Genomic DNA, 15,224 nt, shown 5'->3' on the forward strand with positions numbered 1-15,224 from the left:
TTATATATTACTCTAGGGTAATAAATTATATTTTCAGTCTTGAATTCATTTTTTGGAAGTGTGATTATAGGGCAACCGTAGCATGTGAGAAACCTTTTAAAGTCTCCTGAGGTAGAATAAAGAGATTATAATAGATTTTTTAAAAATGATCTGATATTTAAATACATAAAAATCTGTTACAAAGTAAGTTTTTTAGAGAACCTTTCATATATTGTGTTGCAATATAAAAACTTTAAAAACTGCAGCCTTTGAATACTTTATAAGGCTTTTTTTCCTTTCTTCATGGTACTTTTCAACAACACTGTGCAATGTTCAGCATGTCTGAATTACTTATGTATAAGCTATATCAAAAGCAATGAAATAATATGAGAGCAAATCAAGCTAATTTGAAATTCCAATGTGCTGTAAAATAATGCAGCTTCTGTTGAATATGTTTGGTATGAAAGAAAAATTTAAGCCAACTGTAAGTACAGCTGGAGTTGGAATTGTTTAAACATTTTCAAAATATTATTGAGACATTTAAAAGACTGTCTGAAAAGTTGGGTTTTGCATTTCACAGAGATGCAGAGGAATAGAGGTGGGTCTGCAAATGAACCATATTGTTGTGCAGGCCCAGAACTTGCTACTCACTGGGAGCTGGGCTGACCTTAGGTGTAGGACTGTCATCCCATGGGAAGGCCAGCTCTAGTTCTTAAACTCTGTTCATATGTAGTGTCCTAAACATGCTGGATCAGTCAAGCTGATCAGACAATCTGGGAAAAAACAAAGTCTTAATAATTTCTGAATAAGTAATAGAATTTTCTTTCATATGCTAAACTACTGGAAATTGAAACTTCTGAATTTGTCCTTGCTAAGGATGAAACAACATGAGTGAACTTTTGAAAATATTTATATTTAGACACAATAAAATACTTATCAAAAAGTAATGACCAAAAATATGTGCAGGTAGTGTGACTGAGAAATACAAAAAACATCTAAAGAAGTAAACTTAGGACACCAGGTATTTCAGCCACACAAACATCCCAGACTACAAGAGCACCACAGTGGCAGGAATTATCTGGAGCTGTGCTTAGCCTCTTATAGATAATACCAAAATTCACCACATGGGTTTTCACAGAATCACAGAATGTCTTGAATTGGGTGGAACCCGCAAGGATCATCAAGTCCAACTCCTGGCCCTGCACAGCACCATCCCCAAGAATCACACCCTGTGCCTGAGAGCATTGTCCAAGTGAGCTTTGTCAGGCTGGTACTGTGACCACTTCTCTGGGGAGCTGCTCCAGTGCCCAAACACCCTCTAGGGAAAGAACCTTTTCCTAATATCCATCCTCAACCTCCCCTGACACAAGTCCAGGCCATTGCCTTGGGTTCTGTCACTGGGCACTCAGAGAAGAGATCAGTGCCTGCCCTTCCTCCTCCCATCCCAAGAAAATTGTACCTGCAGTGAGGTCTCCCCTCAGTCTCCTCTTCTCCAGCTGAACAAACCAAGTGACTTCAGCTGCTCCTACAATGTAGCAGCTTTAAAAGAAAACCCCAGCTTTCTCAGTTCCTGCACATACATTGTGGAAAATGACTATGAAATGTTTTGAGTTCTTTGTGAATGTGTTGTTATTAGAGAGATATTATGGAAACCTAAATATCTCCAGAAGCAACACCTCTCTGCTGTGTAACCCTGTAGCCCTGCAATGCAGTATTGCCTTCCAGCAAGAACCCATGAGCTCTGCAGGGGCTTTTCAAGGCCTCAGGACTGAGACACCTCAGGTTTGCTCTGTCTGAATACCTCTTGACTTGCCTGCAGCTCTGTTTTGCTTTTTTTAACCTCCAGTTAATCAAGTGCTTATGGTTAATCCCCTCTACTTGTGTTTATCCTTGTGTGGTACAATCATGGTTTTATATAGCTGGTAGTAGCAAGTGGTGGTGCTGTGTTAAATTAGATGTTTAAGACTTTGACCCACAATATTGGGCAAAGAAATAGAGGTGTGGTATATCAGCCGAGGACTTGAGAAATGGAGATACAGAATGTCTCAAAGAGGCTTAAGAGGATGGAACAGTAAGAGATGGGCTACAGGCTTGGCACTTGAAACTCACCAGTTGTCCATTTTAGAAATCTGGATCACAATCTGGACTAATCTAATTTGACAGCTAACAAAGGGAACAAGGAAATAATATCTAACATATATAAATAGTACTATATGTAGTAAATACATTTGTAAAATGAACCCGTGGACCAGGAAAGCAAAAGAAAGGTAAAAAACTGCTTTGGAAAACATAAAAAAAACCAAACCCTTATCCCAAGGAAGGAAGAAGAATACCATGCCATGATCATCACATTCCTCATGGTGTGTGACTCCAGGGGTATGGTCGATGCTGTTGTCCTCTCCAGTTGGTCCAAAGTTCCTGAAGGTCCAGAGGAATGTGGAAGGATGAAGACATGCCCAAGGAGAGGGGTAGAAAATATTAAATATATGCATGACAATTTTATTATTGCTATGATTGAGACTTCTACTGTATAGAAGTGCTGTAACTGCAGTCCTTCACCTGTAATAATATCTACATTCCTGAATTTTAAATTAATTAATGATTCTTTAAGTAGACCATTAAGATTTTTGTTGCAGTAACAATATATTCTTGGCTTTATTTATGTATGTGTCATGCTTTCTCTTAGTTCACAAAGAAGATTTTGAGCATAATGGTGTATTATTTCCCATACAGAAGGCAAAGAAATGTTTATTATCAGCTTGGGGGTTCCTAAAACAAGGTAGGCCAGCACTTTGAGCTCCTTGCCCAGTACTAACACTGACTGCATGGCTGCACTGGAGCTAGCACCCTTTAAAAATTATTTGCCAGGTCATCTTTTCAATTTGTAAATTCTTTTGCAGGCACTGTTTCCTGAAGAAAAAAGATGTTTCCAGTCAAAAGCCTCTCTGGAAAGCAGAGGAAAGCAGCATGGCTGTTGCTAGGTTTGGGTGAGCCTCTCCCTCTTGCCTGTCCCCTTTCTGGCCCAGGTCTGTGTCTCTGGTCTGTCTGGGTCATCCCTAATGCTGACCATCCACCTGGCCTATATCAGAGTAAAAGTCACAGGAGAAAAGGACAAATTTAACTTAAATCTGGGAGGAAAGCAGGCATGATAACCATGTCAGTCCCTGTCTGTGCAGATGAGAAGGCAGAGATTTAACAGCCATGGGAGACACCTGGCCTTGATCTCAGAGGGCAATGTGTTTTGTCATTTCCCTAGCTCTGTCTCAAGAGCTGTGATGCACAACAATATCTCAAGGTACAAATCCTAATTTCTTACCATTAAAGGTGCCATGCTGAAGTCATGTTAGGGTCTCCAAAAGGAAGTTTTGACCATGTCTGAAAGATTTGAACCTCCATTTCTGGAAATGATATGTTTTTATACTAAACTGAGATTAACTGTGAAAAACACTACTGTGCAGCAATAACCATCAGAGGACCAGGGAACAGCTTGAAATGTCAGGGAACAGTATAAAAATCCATACAGTTTTGGCAAAAGGAGATGGATGTGGGAAGAGAGGTTCTTATTACAGATACCATCTGATGGTAGTTTTACCAGGAAGCAACTGTATCTTTATATATTTAGAGGAATGTTTCCAGCCTAATAACACTACTATTGCTGTCTGCTGAAAGTTGCTGTGCCTGTGAGACTCCCATACACTGAGCAACTTGCCATAAAGGAGGAACTGTGCTACTGTGCAGAAGTGAGGGCTTTACTCAAATGGGTAAGCTTGGGTTGCTGAAGGTACATGGAAATGATCACACACAGATCTTAGCAAGCACAGAACAAGACAATGGAATAAGCCTCTATTTTATATTGCTTTTTGTGTTGTCTGAAATATCAGGACCATAATTTCAAGTTATGAATGCCTGTTTTGTTACACATGCATCCATACATTCACATCATTCTCTGTATTTGAAAATAGCTATTCATGCAAAATTGTTGTGCATAATAATTCTCACCAGAGGATGGGCACTATTCAGATTACTGACTGCTCACAATGAAATGTCCTGCAGCATACTCACTGTACGAATTTTCTATTTGTTTCCCTTCAAGTACACAGAGTTTAAATCTTGTACTGATTTACAGTTTCCTAGATTCAAAAGTTAATTACACCAACCTATATGTTGCTATATCTTGTATGCACAGTGCTTGGAGAAAGTACCAGAATTAACAGCAGTATCTTCAGAATTTGCTGTTAGTGTAGTAGGCTTTGATGTATTTCTCAAAAAAAAATCCACGGGATTTGATGCAAAGGGCTAGAATACACACCATCTAGCTTGAAGCTTGTAGTCTCCATCCATATTGACTTTAGAAAGGTTTTCTCTCTGAATTTCAGGTGCCTCTTGAACATTTCCAGAGATGGTGACCCCACCTGGATTGGAGGGCAGCTCTACTTGTTCAGAGACACACAACAACAGACCCCCTTCCGGGTCTCCACTGTCAAGTGTGTTACCTGCTGCCAGCAACTGCTGGAGCCTGTGAAGGACTCCTGCTTACAGTTTACAGAATACATTCCTTGTTAATACAATTGAAAATTGTGACATGTTAAAGTTCAAAGATTGATGGTGATAGTATTTGGCTGCAAAAATATATTCAAAGCAATACACAGACAAGTTCTAATCACCAGTAAAAGTTAGGTCCAGATAATAATTCAGCATGCATGAAGTGCAATTATTATCCAATAGTTATCCCTATGGGAAAGAAAACATGTTCACCCTGTTGACTGATCTCAAAAATTATGATGGAGGTTTCTTTTACTTCTCCCCATTTTTAACTTACTTTTGTACTGGTTTTGCATTTAAGGAGAGCTTGAGTGACTCATCATGCATCATGTTCACTCTGAAGTGGTTGCACTTGGGATGTGGGTAATCCCATCCAGGGAGTATCATCTGCATTTCACCCTATAATTTCTTTACTGCTATTACTTCTACTAGAATGTGATTATGACTTCCATGTTTTCTCTGATTTTACCCCAGTCATTTTCCTGTGATGTAATTTAAAGACACTTACTCTCATCTTTTCAGTTGAGACGTGGGAGAGGAGACTGACCCCCACCTGGTTATAACCTCCTTTAAGGGAGGTGTAGAGAGTTATAAGGTCTCCCCTGAGCCTCCTTTTCTCCACACTAAAGAATCCAAAATACCTCTGCAGCTCCTTAAAAGACTTACTTTCTATACCCTTCCCCAGCTCCATTGCCCTTCTTGTCTCTTCTCCTCACTCCATCACCTCAATATCCTTTCTAAACTGAGGGGCCCCAAACTGGACACAGCACTCGAGGTGTGGCCTCACCAGTGCCCAGCACAGGGGGACAATCCCTGCCCTGGTCCTGCTGCCACACCATTGCTGATCCAGGCCAGGATGCCATTGGCCTTCTTGGCCACCTGGGCACACCCTGGCTCATGTCCAGCTGCTGTCACCAGCACCCCCAGGTCCTTTCCAGCCACTCTGCCCCAGCCTGTGGCACTGCCTGGGGCTGTTGTGACCCAAGGGCAGGACCTGGCACTTGGCCTTGTTGAACCTCACAGCACTGGCCTCAGCCCATCGATGCAGCCTGTCCAGATCCTCTGCAGAGGATGTGCAGCACATCAACACTCTCAGCCAATTGGGTGTCATCTGCAAACTGATTGAGGGTACACTCAATCCCCTTGTCTTGATCATCAATGGCAGTAATCAACAGAACTGGTCCCAGTACTGAACCCCTGGGCAACACCTCTAATGCCTGGCTTCCAACTGGATTTATTTGCATTGGCCACCATAAAATTTCTTTTGTTAAGACTGATGTGAATGTATTTTTTATTCCTTATTGAAACAACAACCCTTCAAACTGACCTTTAGTTAGGGCCTATTAGTGATTTCTTTGTCTGGGCAGGTAAGTAATCACTGAATTTAAATTTGTGCTTTAACCAAGAGACACATAAATGAGATAAAAATGTCTTCTGTTGTTTTTGCAAATCTGATTCAAGGCAGCTGAGACAAATGGCTTCCATGTATTTCCACTAGATTTGAAAGACCCAACTCATGTCCTAAATTTGAGGCCCTAATGCTGTTATTGTCATGGTATCTAAAATGATAAGAGAGTCAGTGCTCATAAATGTAGCAAGTAAGATTTGGAAGAAAGGAAATTGAACAACAACTCATAAGGTTTGGGACATGAAAAATCTTTCTCAGCTGCTTCTTCAGGACATAATGGGGTCAGATGCATACCCAGAAGTGCACGTTTTTCTCCAGTTGCATTACTTTGATGAAAGTTTTCTCCTCTTCCTTCCTTCCAAAGTAGTTTTATAACTTGTTAATTTTTTTGAAAGATTATTACCCAAAAGGTATCTATCAGTAAGAAAATTTTTTGTTTCTATTAGGTGTAAAAGTATATGAATCTCAGCTAGAACAGAACAGAATTTGCACAGAATTTGTTCTGAAGCAAAAGACAGGGAGCTGCCACCACATGATAATACAAAGTAAATCACAGTATCAAAGAATAGCCTGAGCTGGAAGTCCAAGTCTTATGTGGGATAGAGTGCTGGACTGAAAAGTTGATATGCCATTCCATAAAGATACAGCTGAGATGTATGGGAGTATGAAGAATGTTATGTTGAATACAGATTATGCCTTACCATTCCACTTCATTGCATTGCTGAGCTAACCTGTCTTTAAATCCATAAAGGTTTGTACTAGCTGGGTGTCTCAGTGGGTACCAAGGAGATGAAGGTTCAACAGTGACCTGTTACACATATGCACAAGCAGGGTCTCCTTAAAAATTGTGGCTTTCCAGGGCCAAATACACATATGAAGTGTGTTTTCTTGGGCCAAAGGCAGTCCCAAATATTGGGATGCTTCTTCAACAATGCAGAAATCTCAGGGTCTGCTCAAGGAGCCTTCTTTTACTCTCCTGTGAGTCACTATGAGAAGGGGGCAAATCTGTTCCTGCAAAGGGAATTAAGCTTCAGGTCAGGTTTATATGAGTTGACTCCAGTTCCAGCAGAGTAGCTGTGAATGAGCATTATAACTGAATGACAATTTGCAGCTGTAATGGATGATCCCATGTGCCTTGTACTGCCCAGACCCCATTACTCACATAATTGTTAAAACTGTAATAGGCTTCTTGATGTACGAAATGGAGGTTGGTGTCTGGAACAAGAGTGGGAGGTCACTGATGCAGGCTGAACCCCAGTGCTCTCTCCCTCTTTACCAGTGTAAGAAAACTTCCAAACACATTTAATTGCTGATTTACTAAGTGAAATGTGTTATTTTTGATACTTCCACCAAGAATACATACTTGCAATATTTTTCCTCACAATATAAGTGTTTCTAAGAAATATCTGTGGTTGCTGTAAATAGAACAAATGCACCAGATATAGCAGACTAAGGCAGAGTTGAAGTACGTGATGCTTTTACTGTAAACTTTGCTGAAAACTAAAATGTGTAATCTTTTGTGATTAAATAAAAAAAAGGAAAATGTGAGGTCATCATTAGGATTGCAGTCAAAGTACTGGAAATGTTTTAGCGGAAATTGAATCTTACAGGGATTAGAAAATATTCTATACAAGCTGTTCCATACAAATATTCCAGACAAGTTTCCTGCATTGATTGACTGGCTGCTGTCCAAACTGAGGCTCCTCTGTAACACTGTTTTAAGGAGATTATTTAGCAAATTCTTAATTTTTAATAATTCTATTCTAATAATTAAATAAACAGTGTAGTCAAGAAATATCCTCCCAAATCTTCACAATGTTCATGTTACAATAGCAGACAAGAGTGTATGAGGGAAAATGACATTCACAGACACCAGCAATAACTAAACCAGCTTCCTTAATGTATAGTTCTATCAGCATTTATATAATGTATAGTTATATCAGAATTTATGTTTTGTGTGTTGGCTACTGAGAGGGCTCTAACTTTTTCCCTGATAAAGGAAAAATCTGGAAGAGTTGTGTTGTTTATGAAACAGAGATTTGACTTTGTATCCTAGACTGAGAATTTATTGCATGATTTGGAAAGGGACAGCACAGAGGTGGAGGAGGAAAGCAAGAAAAGAAAAAGGACAAAAAGAGATTCAGAGGCAGACATTATTCAAAACCACAGTCAAGGAAACAGCAATAGTAAGTTAGATATTAATAGGCTGCTGGATAACTTCATTGCTCCAAAATGCCTGTTAAGAAATCACATTTTATTCTTTCCAGAAGTTACTTACTTCCCACAAAGAATGTTTTCCTGAAACTTTTTCCTTACTTTATAATCACTGAAATAAGAAGAAATGAAAATAAAGAAGCAGAAGCCTTCTCTTGTTGAGGTATCTGGCAAGCTCTCCAAACCCAAAAAGTTAAATTCTCAGGAACCTGAACTTTTCATATTAAAGTTCCCTAATGTGTTAAAGAATCACTTCAAACTGAATGTGCAGAAAGATCATAGTACTCAGCTATATTGTGAGTTTGAAAAAGTGCTAGAGGGAATAATTTTCTATAAAGATAGATTAATTTCTGTACATCTTATATTAGACAATTGCTTCTTTTCTCCCTCATTAGCAAAGCCCTGTTTTGATATATAGATCAAATTATCGCCTGTCCACCTTTAATTAAATCCTCCTCTTAAAGATAAAAAGTGAACTAATTGCAAACACATTCATGATAGATTTTAAAACCTGGTATTTGTTCTGAAAGCCATATTGCCAGGGCTAAAGTTATTACTAGAAAACTAGATACTTTGGCTTGTATTTGCAAGAGACATTACTAAATCAAAACAGGTCTGGCCAAACTTGGACACTGCATCAAATGACTTCTTGATGTACTCAAGTTGGTATAAGGAAGAATTCTTTTGGCTGGTTCCAGCATTAGCTGAGGGAAATGAAAACTATATACAAAAGGCAAAAATATCTGCCCTTGCAGTCAGAAATGCTCTCTTAACTCTTCTTTCCCTGCTCCTTTCCCCAGGCAAAGCTGCCAAATCTCAGAGGGAGCACTTTGAGTTACAGTGATCTTTCCACAAAGGGAATGAGCTGATAAGTGTTAGGAACTGGATGTGTTGTTGTGGGATAAGGCGTGTTACCATGCGGATTGAAAGGAAGCTGTGAGGTGCCAGGGCATGCAGCAGTGGAAAAAGCAGCCAAGCTGGGCCACAGACAGAAAAGTAGGTCAGTGACAATCTGGTTCCAAAGCAGGCTAGTTGGAGTCAAGCAGATCTGCAGGTCAGAATGGAGTTTGCCCAGTTTATGGGAACTGCTGGTCAAAATGGTGCCAGACAGGCAATTTTTCCCTGCTGACATCAGCATTCTTCTCCCCATGAGGAGCAGCAGCTGGAATGGGACACAGGATGGGACAGCCAGGTTTGGGGGCAGCACAAGTCCTACAGAGGTGGCTGGGGGGTGCCTTTCACACATTTGCTCACATAACCCAGCTGCCAGGAGTGCTTCCAAATCATTCTCAGAGTTGGTCTGAGTTGTTAAAAGAGAAACAGGATGAGACTGGATGTCCTGAATAAACTTTGCTGGCACAGTTGCTTGTTGCTTTAGCATAAAAGTATAAATAGGAAGAAAAAAATAGTTTATTTCCTCAGTTTCTTAGTTTTAGCAATCAATAAGGGAAATGAACCTGCAGTATAAGACAAGCCACAGTTTTCTATCTCCAAAACACACTCCAACAAGCCATAAAAGGGATGGATTTTGATCCCAGGTTATGTCCCAAAGAAATAAAAGCTAAATGCAATTTTTTTGTACATCTCTATCTTAAGCCCAATGCCTTGCACAATAGAAAACTATGAAATGCTAAGTGCCAAACTTGGTCAATCAATGTTTACTCCAAGTGACATCAATATAAATGAGGTACAGACAGGTCTATCGTACCTGTCTGCCAAGAACAACATATCCTTGCCTAAATGGGGCATATGTAGAATTCCTTTTAAAAAATAGAATAACCCAGTGATTCAGAAACATTCAGTTCCTTGAAAATATTGATGTAGAACAGAGAATATACTAGAAGTCAATACTCTTACAAATGTATATTGGAAGAACATAACTGTAAGTCCAGGGACATGGTTTACTGATGCACTTGGCAGTTCTACATTAGTGGTTGGACTCAGTGATCTTAAACATGCTTCCCAAAGTAAATTATTCTATGCTATTCTAATTATTTTCACCACAACTGTTTCAAAACAGCTCTAATGTGCTGAGAACATCTGCAGCCAGAGACATGGAAAAGTCAATGGAATCTTGACACTAACACTTCTGCCAAAGATGAGTGATGGAAGAAGTGAGGAAGCCCAGTAAACTGGAGGGAGTTTATTTATTTCCAGGCTTGGAATAAACTGGAGCTTTTCACCTTTATGAGTAACTGGCTGTTGGCAACAAGTTTAAAGCTGATGGGTCAAGAATGCCCTAGGATCAAATCTCACATTCAAGTGCAATCTCATTAAAGCAGCTCAGCAGACGCAATGTGTATCAGGTTGCTCCTATAGAGCAAGAATAAAGGTATTAATTCCTTGGCTCTTCTTTATTGTCTTCAACCCAATTAAATCTTGACTGTGGTAGACATACCAACTCAGCTGAGCAAAGAGCTATCACAATCCCTCTGAAACTACTAAAATGTTTCTGGCTGGCAAGCCTAACTAGCATAACATCTGGTATGAGAAAGAATACATCACATAAGCAAAGATGAGGCATGTCACTGCTCAGAGACAGATGGAATCCATTTCCCCACAGACTGTGAAAGCCCTTTTTCAACAATATTTTATTGAGATCACTTAACTGACAGTGCATCAGACAAGATAAATGGTGACCTAGCAGAAGTCTCCCACTCCATCCCTGCTGCAAGCTCATCAGGTGAAGTTGCAGCAGGACCACTCTAAGGAGGAAGGGCAGGTCCAGCTTGCAGAGATGTGGAGCAATGTGTCAGGAGACTGCAGTGCTGCTCTCTCCCCCTACATCCAGACACAGAGCAGGATGCTGCTGACTCAGGGATCTACAAGCAGCTTTGCGTGGCTTAGCTGGTATTTGTATTCTAAATCTCTCTGTTTTAGATCTGTTTTGCCCACACAGCAAGGCAGCAGTAAATAACCATAGTAAAAATGATGAGCCATCAATCCATCCTGTTCCTGTGTTCCACAAGGTGGAACAGGAGAAAGAACATGATGGGAGAGCATGGTCACAGACATGCAATTGGCTTGGCAAGGGCACCAGGTGCAATGAGGTTATCCCAGGGATGGGCAGTCAGTGGGTAATGACAGTACTCCTACAGGATACCAAATTAGTCAAAGATCAAACAAAGCTCTGATGTTCCATCTAATTTATACTCATTTAAAGAATGTTTCTGTGTGGTTTTGGAAATTAATGCAATGAGCTGAATTTTGAGGAAAGATATTGTAAAATGACTCTTTTAAAGGACTTTATTGGTCAGGTTTTTATAATAGCACTTAGAAGAGTTATTAAATACAGAACTAAATACAGATTATTCAAAAAGAAGTTTGGCCAGTGATCAATGAAGTCTGTCAGTTAACATTAAACGAAAACTGATTTATGTAATTGTTAGCATGGCTTGTGCAATGCTCCAAACAAATTAATAGAAGTCAGATTACAGCTGCCTTTTAAATCTATGCCCCAGATAGGAGAAAGACACAGGGGATTTAGTGATTTGATCATGCAGAATAATAGTCAGCTTTTGGCAATTGTATGATATGTTGTTGATTATGTGTACTATTTGTTGAATGTTTGAGGTATCCTGGGAGCTAAGAGTTTCTGTATAATTTAGAGTATGTATTGAATTGGTATTGGAGAAAATACCGAACAGAAACAGGACCAGCAAAGAGCACAAACAGAAAATCAACCTGATGAGGAATCTGAGCTTTCCATTTCAGAGCAGATTAAAAGTGTTTGTGCTCTATCCACTGAGAGTGCTCTCTCAATTGAGAGAGAGATTTTAAAAGATGTGCAGCACGGATTTGTTTCCCTGGAGCCACCCTTATCATACAAAAGGTCTGCAAGCACATTTAGTGTGTAGCTTCAGAAAAAATACCCCATTCCATAAACCCAGATGTGCAGTGCAGTGGTACCTTTTCCAAGACAGCTGTTCATCTTGGATAATCCACTGCTACACACCTGAGTATCTCTGAAGATTTGATTGCTCTTTGCAGCTACTCCAAGGTACAGCAGCTGCCAAAAGCGCCCAGGAAGGCTGCTGTAGCAGAGGCCCCTGTAGAATCTACACACTCAGGCATCCTCCACTGTGGAGAGGGATGCTGTGTGAGGAGGGAGAGCAGGGCAGGGGAGAGTTCTTGTGTGTGTTACAACAGTGCCACTGCAGCATCTACATAGAAGCAGTGGGGTGGTGCATGGCTGCCTGAAACCAAAGTTGGAAACCAGGGCAGAAAAAGGTGAGACATTTGCTTAAGCACCAAATGAAAGACAGAAGGAATTAGGGCATCTCCAAGGGGTTTGTCTCAATTAATGTAAGGAATTAAGATGTTGCATATCTTCACTTAGAATTATGTGTTAATTGCAATGGCCAATGTCCATAGCAATAGGCTGCCAGGTGAGGTAACACAGATGCAAGAATGAGTGTGCTTTGAATCTTATCTTGTTAGTACAATCTCATAAGAGTCAGAGAAATCTTAATTGATTTTGGTTACTAGGATGGAGTTTGTTCTCTTCACATTAGTTTGTATGGGGCTGTGCTTTGGTTTTGTGCTGAAAAGAGTGATCATAACACAGAGATGTAGTTATCCCTGAGCAGTGCTCACACAGTGCCAAGGCCTTTTCTGCTCCTCTGTGTCCCACCAGCGAGAAGGCCGGGAGGGGTCACAAGGAGCTGGGAGGGGACACAGCCAGGACAGCTGTCCACGAATGACTGCAGGGATGTCCTGTTCCATAGCCTGGCATGCTCAGCATGTAAAGCTGGGAGAGGAAGGAGGAAAGGGGTGGGAAGTTCAGAGTGGTGGTGTTTGTTTATGTGTATGTTGGAGCCTTGCAGTCCTGGGGGTGACTGAACACATTCCTGCCTATGGGAAGCAGGGAATTAATTGTGCAGCTTTTGCTTTCCCTGTTAAATTGTCTGTGTCTTAACCCCTGAGTTAATTCAGTTTTACTCTTCCTGTCCTCCTACCTACCCCACTTGTGAGCAAGTGTCTAGGTAGGGCTGAGTTACCAGCTGGGGTTCAAACATGGCATCCTTCACAAGGACTGTTTCAGAAGGAGAGAACATAGGATAAGGCTTTATTAAACTTCCTTGCCTGTTGAAATGTTATTGAGATTGTATCACAAGGCTCAGATTCTACAGTGAATGAATCCAAAGGATTTCATGCAGAAGAAAGATAAGTCACACTGTGTTGAAGCCCCACATGGAAACTCTCATTATTTTGGAAGAATAGAGCTTTACACTCTTGTCTCCAATTGAGCAGCTGCTTCTGGAGAATTTTACTCCTTCCCTGCCACATGTGTAATACTGACAAGATACCTATGCTTTAATCTGGCATTGATTTCCCATTCTGACTTCCCTTCTTTCCATATTTAAGTGGATTTTCCCTTTCAACAGGAAAACAGCAGAAAACCTCTCACCAGCTAGAAAAAATAATAGAAGAAGAGTACTAGAAAATTTGAATGTATGAAAGAATACACTCTCCTTGTACCTGTTACCAAAAACTGACTTTACAATGGTCTTCACATGCCATTTCTGCAGCGTAAGTAGGGCATGTATAATACAACCACCCATACAAAGTATGGAAATTCCAGTTCAGAAAAGTGTTTCATATTTTGTAGCATGACTTTATTTTAAGCTAGATAAAAGCCAAAAAATTCAGTTTTCTTCCGAATAAAATTCCAAAACATTTTCCAGGCTGCTTGGTTTCAGTATAATATACTGTCTTGAAAGCCTTTCCAAAACATGACGAAATTACATTCTTTCCATTTTTTAACAGTTCCTGTTTCCTCTGTTCTCTTTATAAACCATTTTGTTGCAATTGTACATTTCAAAGTGATGTTATTCCATGAAGTCACTCCAGCAAGCTAGAAGCAGAAGCAGATCTTTTACCTCTTTTCTCATTTTTCCAGATTACCCCAAAATGTAATTCTCTGCTTTTTCTTTTTTTTTTTTTTTTTTTTTTTGGGGGGGGAGGGGGAGGGGGAGGAGGGAGTATTAATTAATAGAATTATTTTAATATTTTTGTAGTAAATCTCAGTATAGGATATTTGAATATTCTGGATGGCTGAACTAGAAATTTGTATTTCTGCCACACAAAGAAGCTGCTGCCTTGACAGCCCTGGAGGCAGGAAGATAGAACAGCCATTGAATGCTGCCAGTTGGGCTCAGCACATTCAGTCTCCAAACAGAAATAAAGGAGCAAATCCCCACTGCAGCTACAAGAGCCCAATGTGGTGCAGACGATTTGGACCCTCTCCATGCTACAGCAGACAGCAGTTACATAGACACTGAGGTGTGATGCTGAGCAGTATACAGCTGGTAGGAATTGTTTAAGGACAATTTAGTAAATTAGACTAATGATTCACATGAATTCACTCACAGTGGTTGGTGTAGCTGGAGGGCCAGAACAGGGTTTTCCCCACTGGAGTGGGAATTCCAGGCCAGCAACCAGCTTAAATGGGATGGTGCTTTACAAAGGGGGTAAGCAGAGAGACTTGAACAGGCAGGTTTGACAGGACTGGCACCCATGATAATAATACCTGTTGCGAGTACAATATCGACAAATTTCCACTTGCCAGTGTAGTTAGACCTGTGGGTGTTTCATCATTCACACCTTTGAGATTTGGCTTGTATTGACGGAAGAATAGAAAATAAGTTCATCCCTAAAAGTATTTAAAAACAATAAAACAGCTGTCCATAAAACCAGAGTAGGTGTATCCCATTTCTAATCAAAATGTGTCTTGCCTTTAGATAGGGAATGCTCTAAATGACTAAAGAGCACAGGTCTATTACCACCTCCTGTTCCCAGCAGCGTTGGCCGAGGCAAGAGTGTCTGATTGCTGAATGCAAACGTTTTGTTATCACAGCGTCTCCCCACATTACAACAATAAGCATGTAATCTACTTAGAGATTTTGGTGATCTCATACAGGATTTTAGATGGGCTGGGCTGTAGGAAGACTGTGACCCAGCTAAGTGTTTACTTTAGCCTGTCTGACAGATTGCACGTTCCTGTGAGGTAATCTAGTTGGAGTAAAATCCAGCTGGCTCAAATCCTTCCCTGCTAATTAATTCAGTTAATATGTAAAAC

General features: G+C 40.3%; 1 protein-coding gene across 5 annotated transcripts in view; it reads left to right on the forward strand.

The window, feature by feature from the left end:
* The window catches only part of SNX18 (sorting nexin 18), a 98,309-nt gene that overhangs the window by 31,294 nt on the left and 51,791 nt on the right, over window positions 1-15,224 (forward strand). The window contains exon 2 of one of the 5 annotated variants that reach the window (XM_085567926.1): window positions 2,880-8,074. The exons of the other annotated variants lie outside the window; for them this stretch is intronic. Coding sequence (XP_085424052.1) covers window positions 2,880-2,893 — 14 coding nt within the window. The 3' untranslated portion in view covers window positions 2,894-8,074. Of the gene's footprint in view, window positions 1-2,879; window positions 8,075-15,224 lie in introns of those variants that run through there. 5 annotated transcript variants of the gene reach the window in all.

This window comes from Lonchura striata, chromosome Z, assembly GCF_050655825.1.
Source record: "Lonchura striata isolate lonStrDom1 chromosome Z, ASM5065582v1, whole genome shotgun sequence".
Taxonomy (NCBI): Eukaryota; Metazoa; Chordata; class Aves; order Passeriformes; family Estrildidae; genus Lonchura; species Lonchura striata.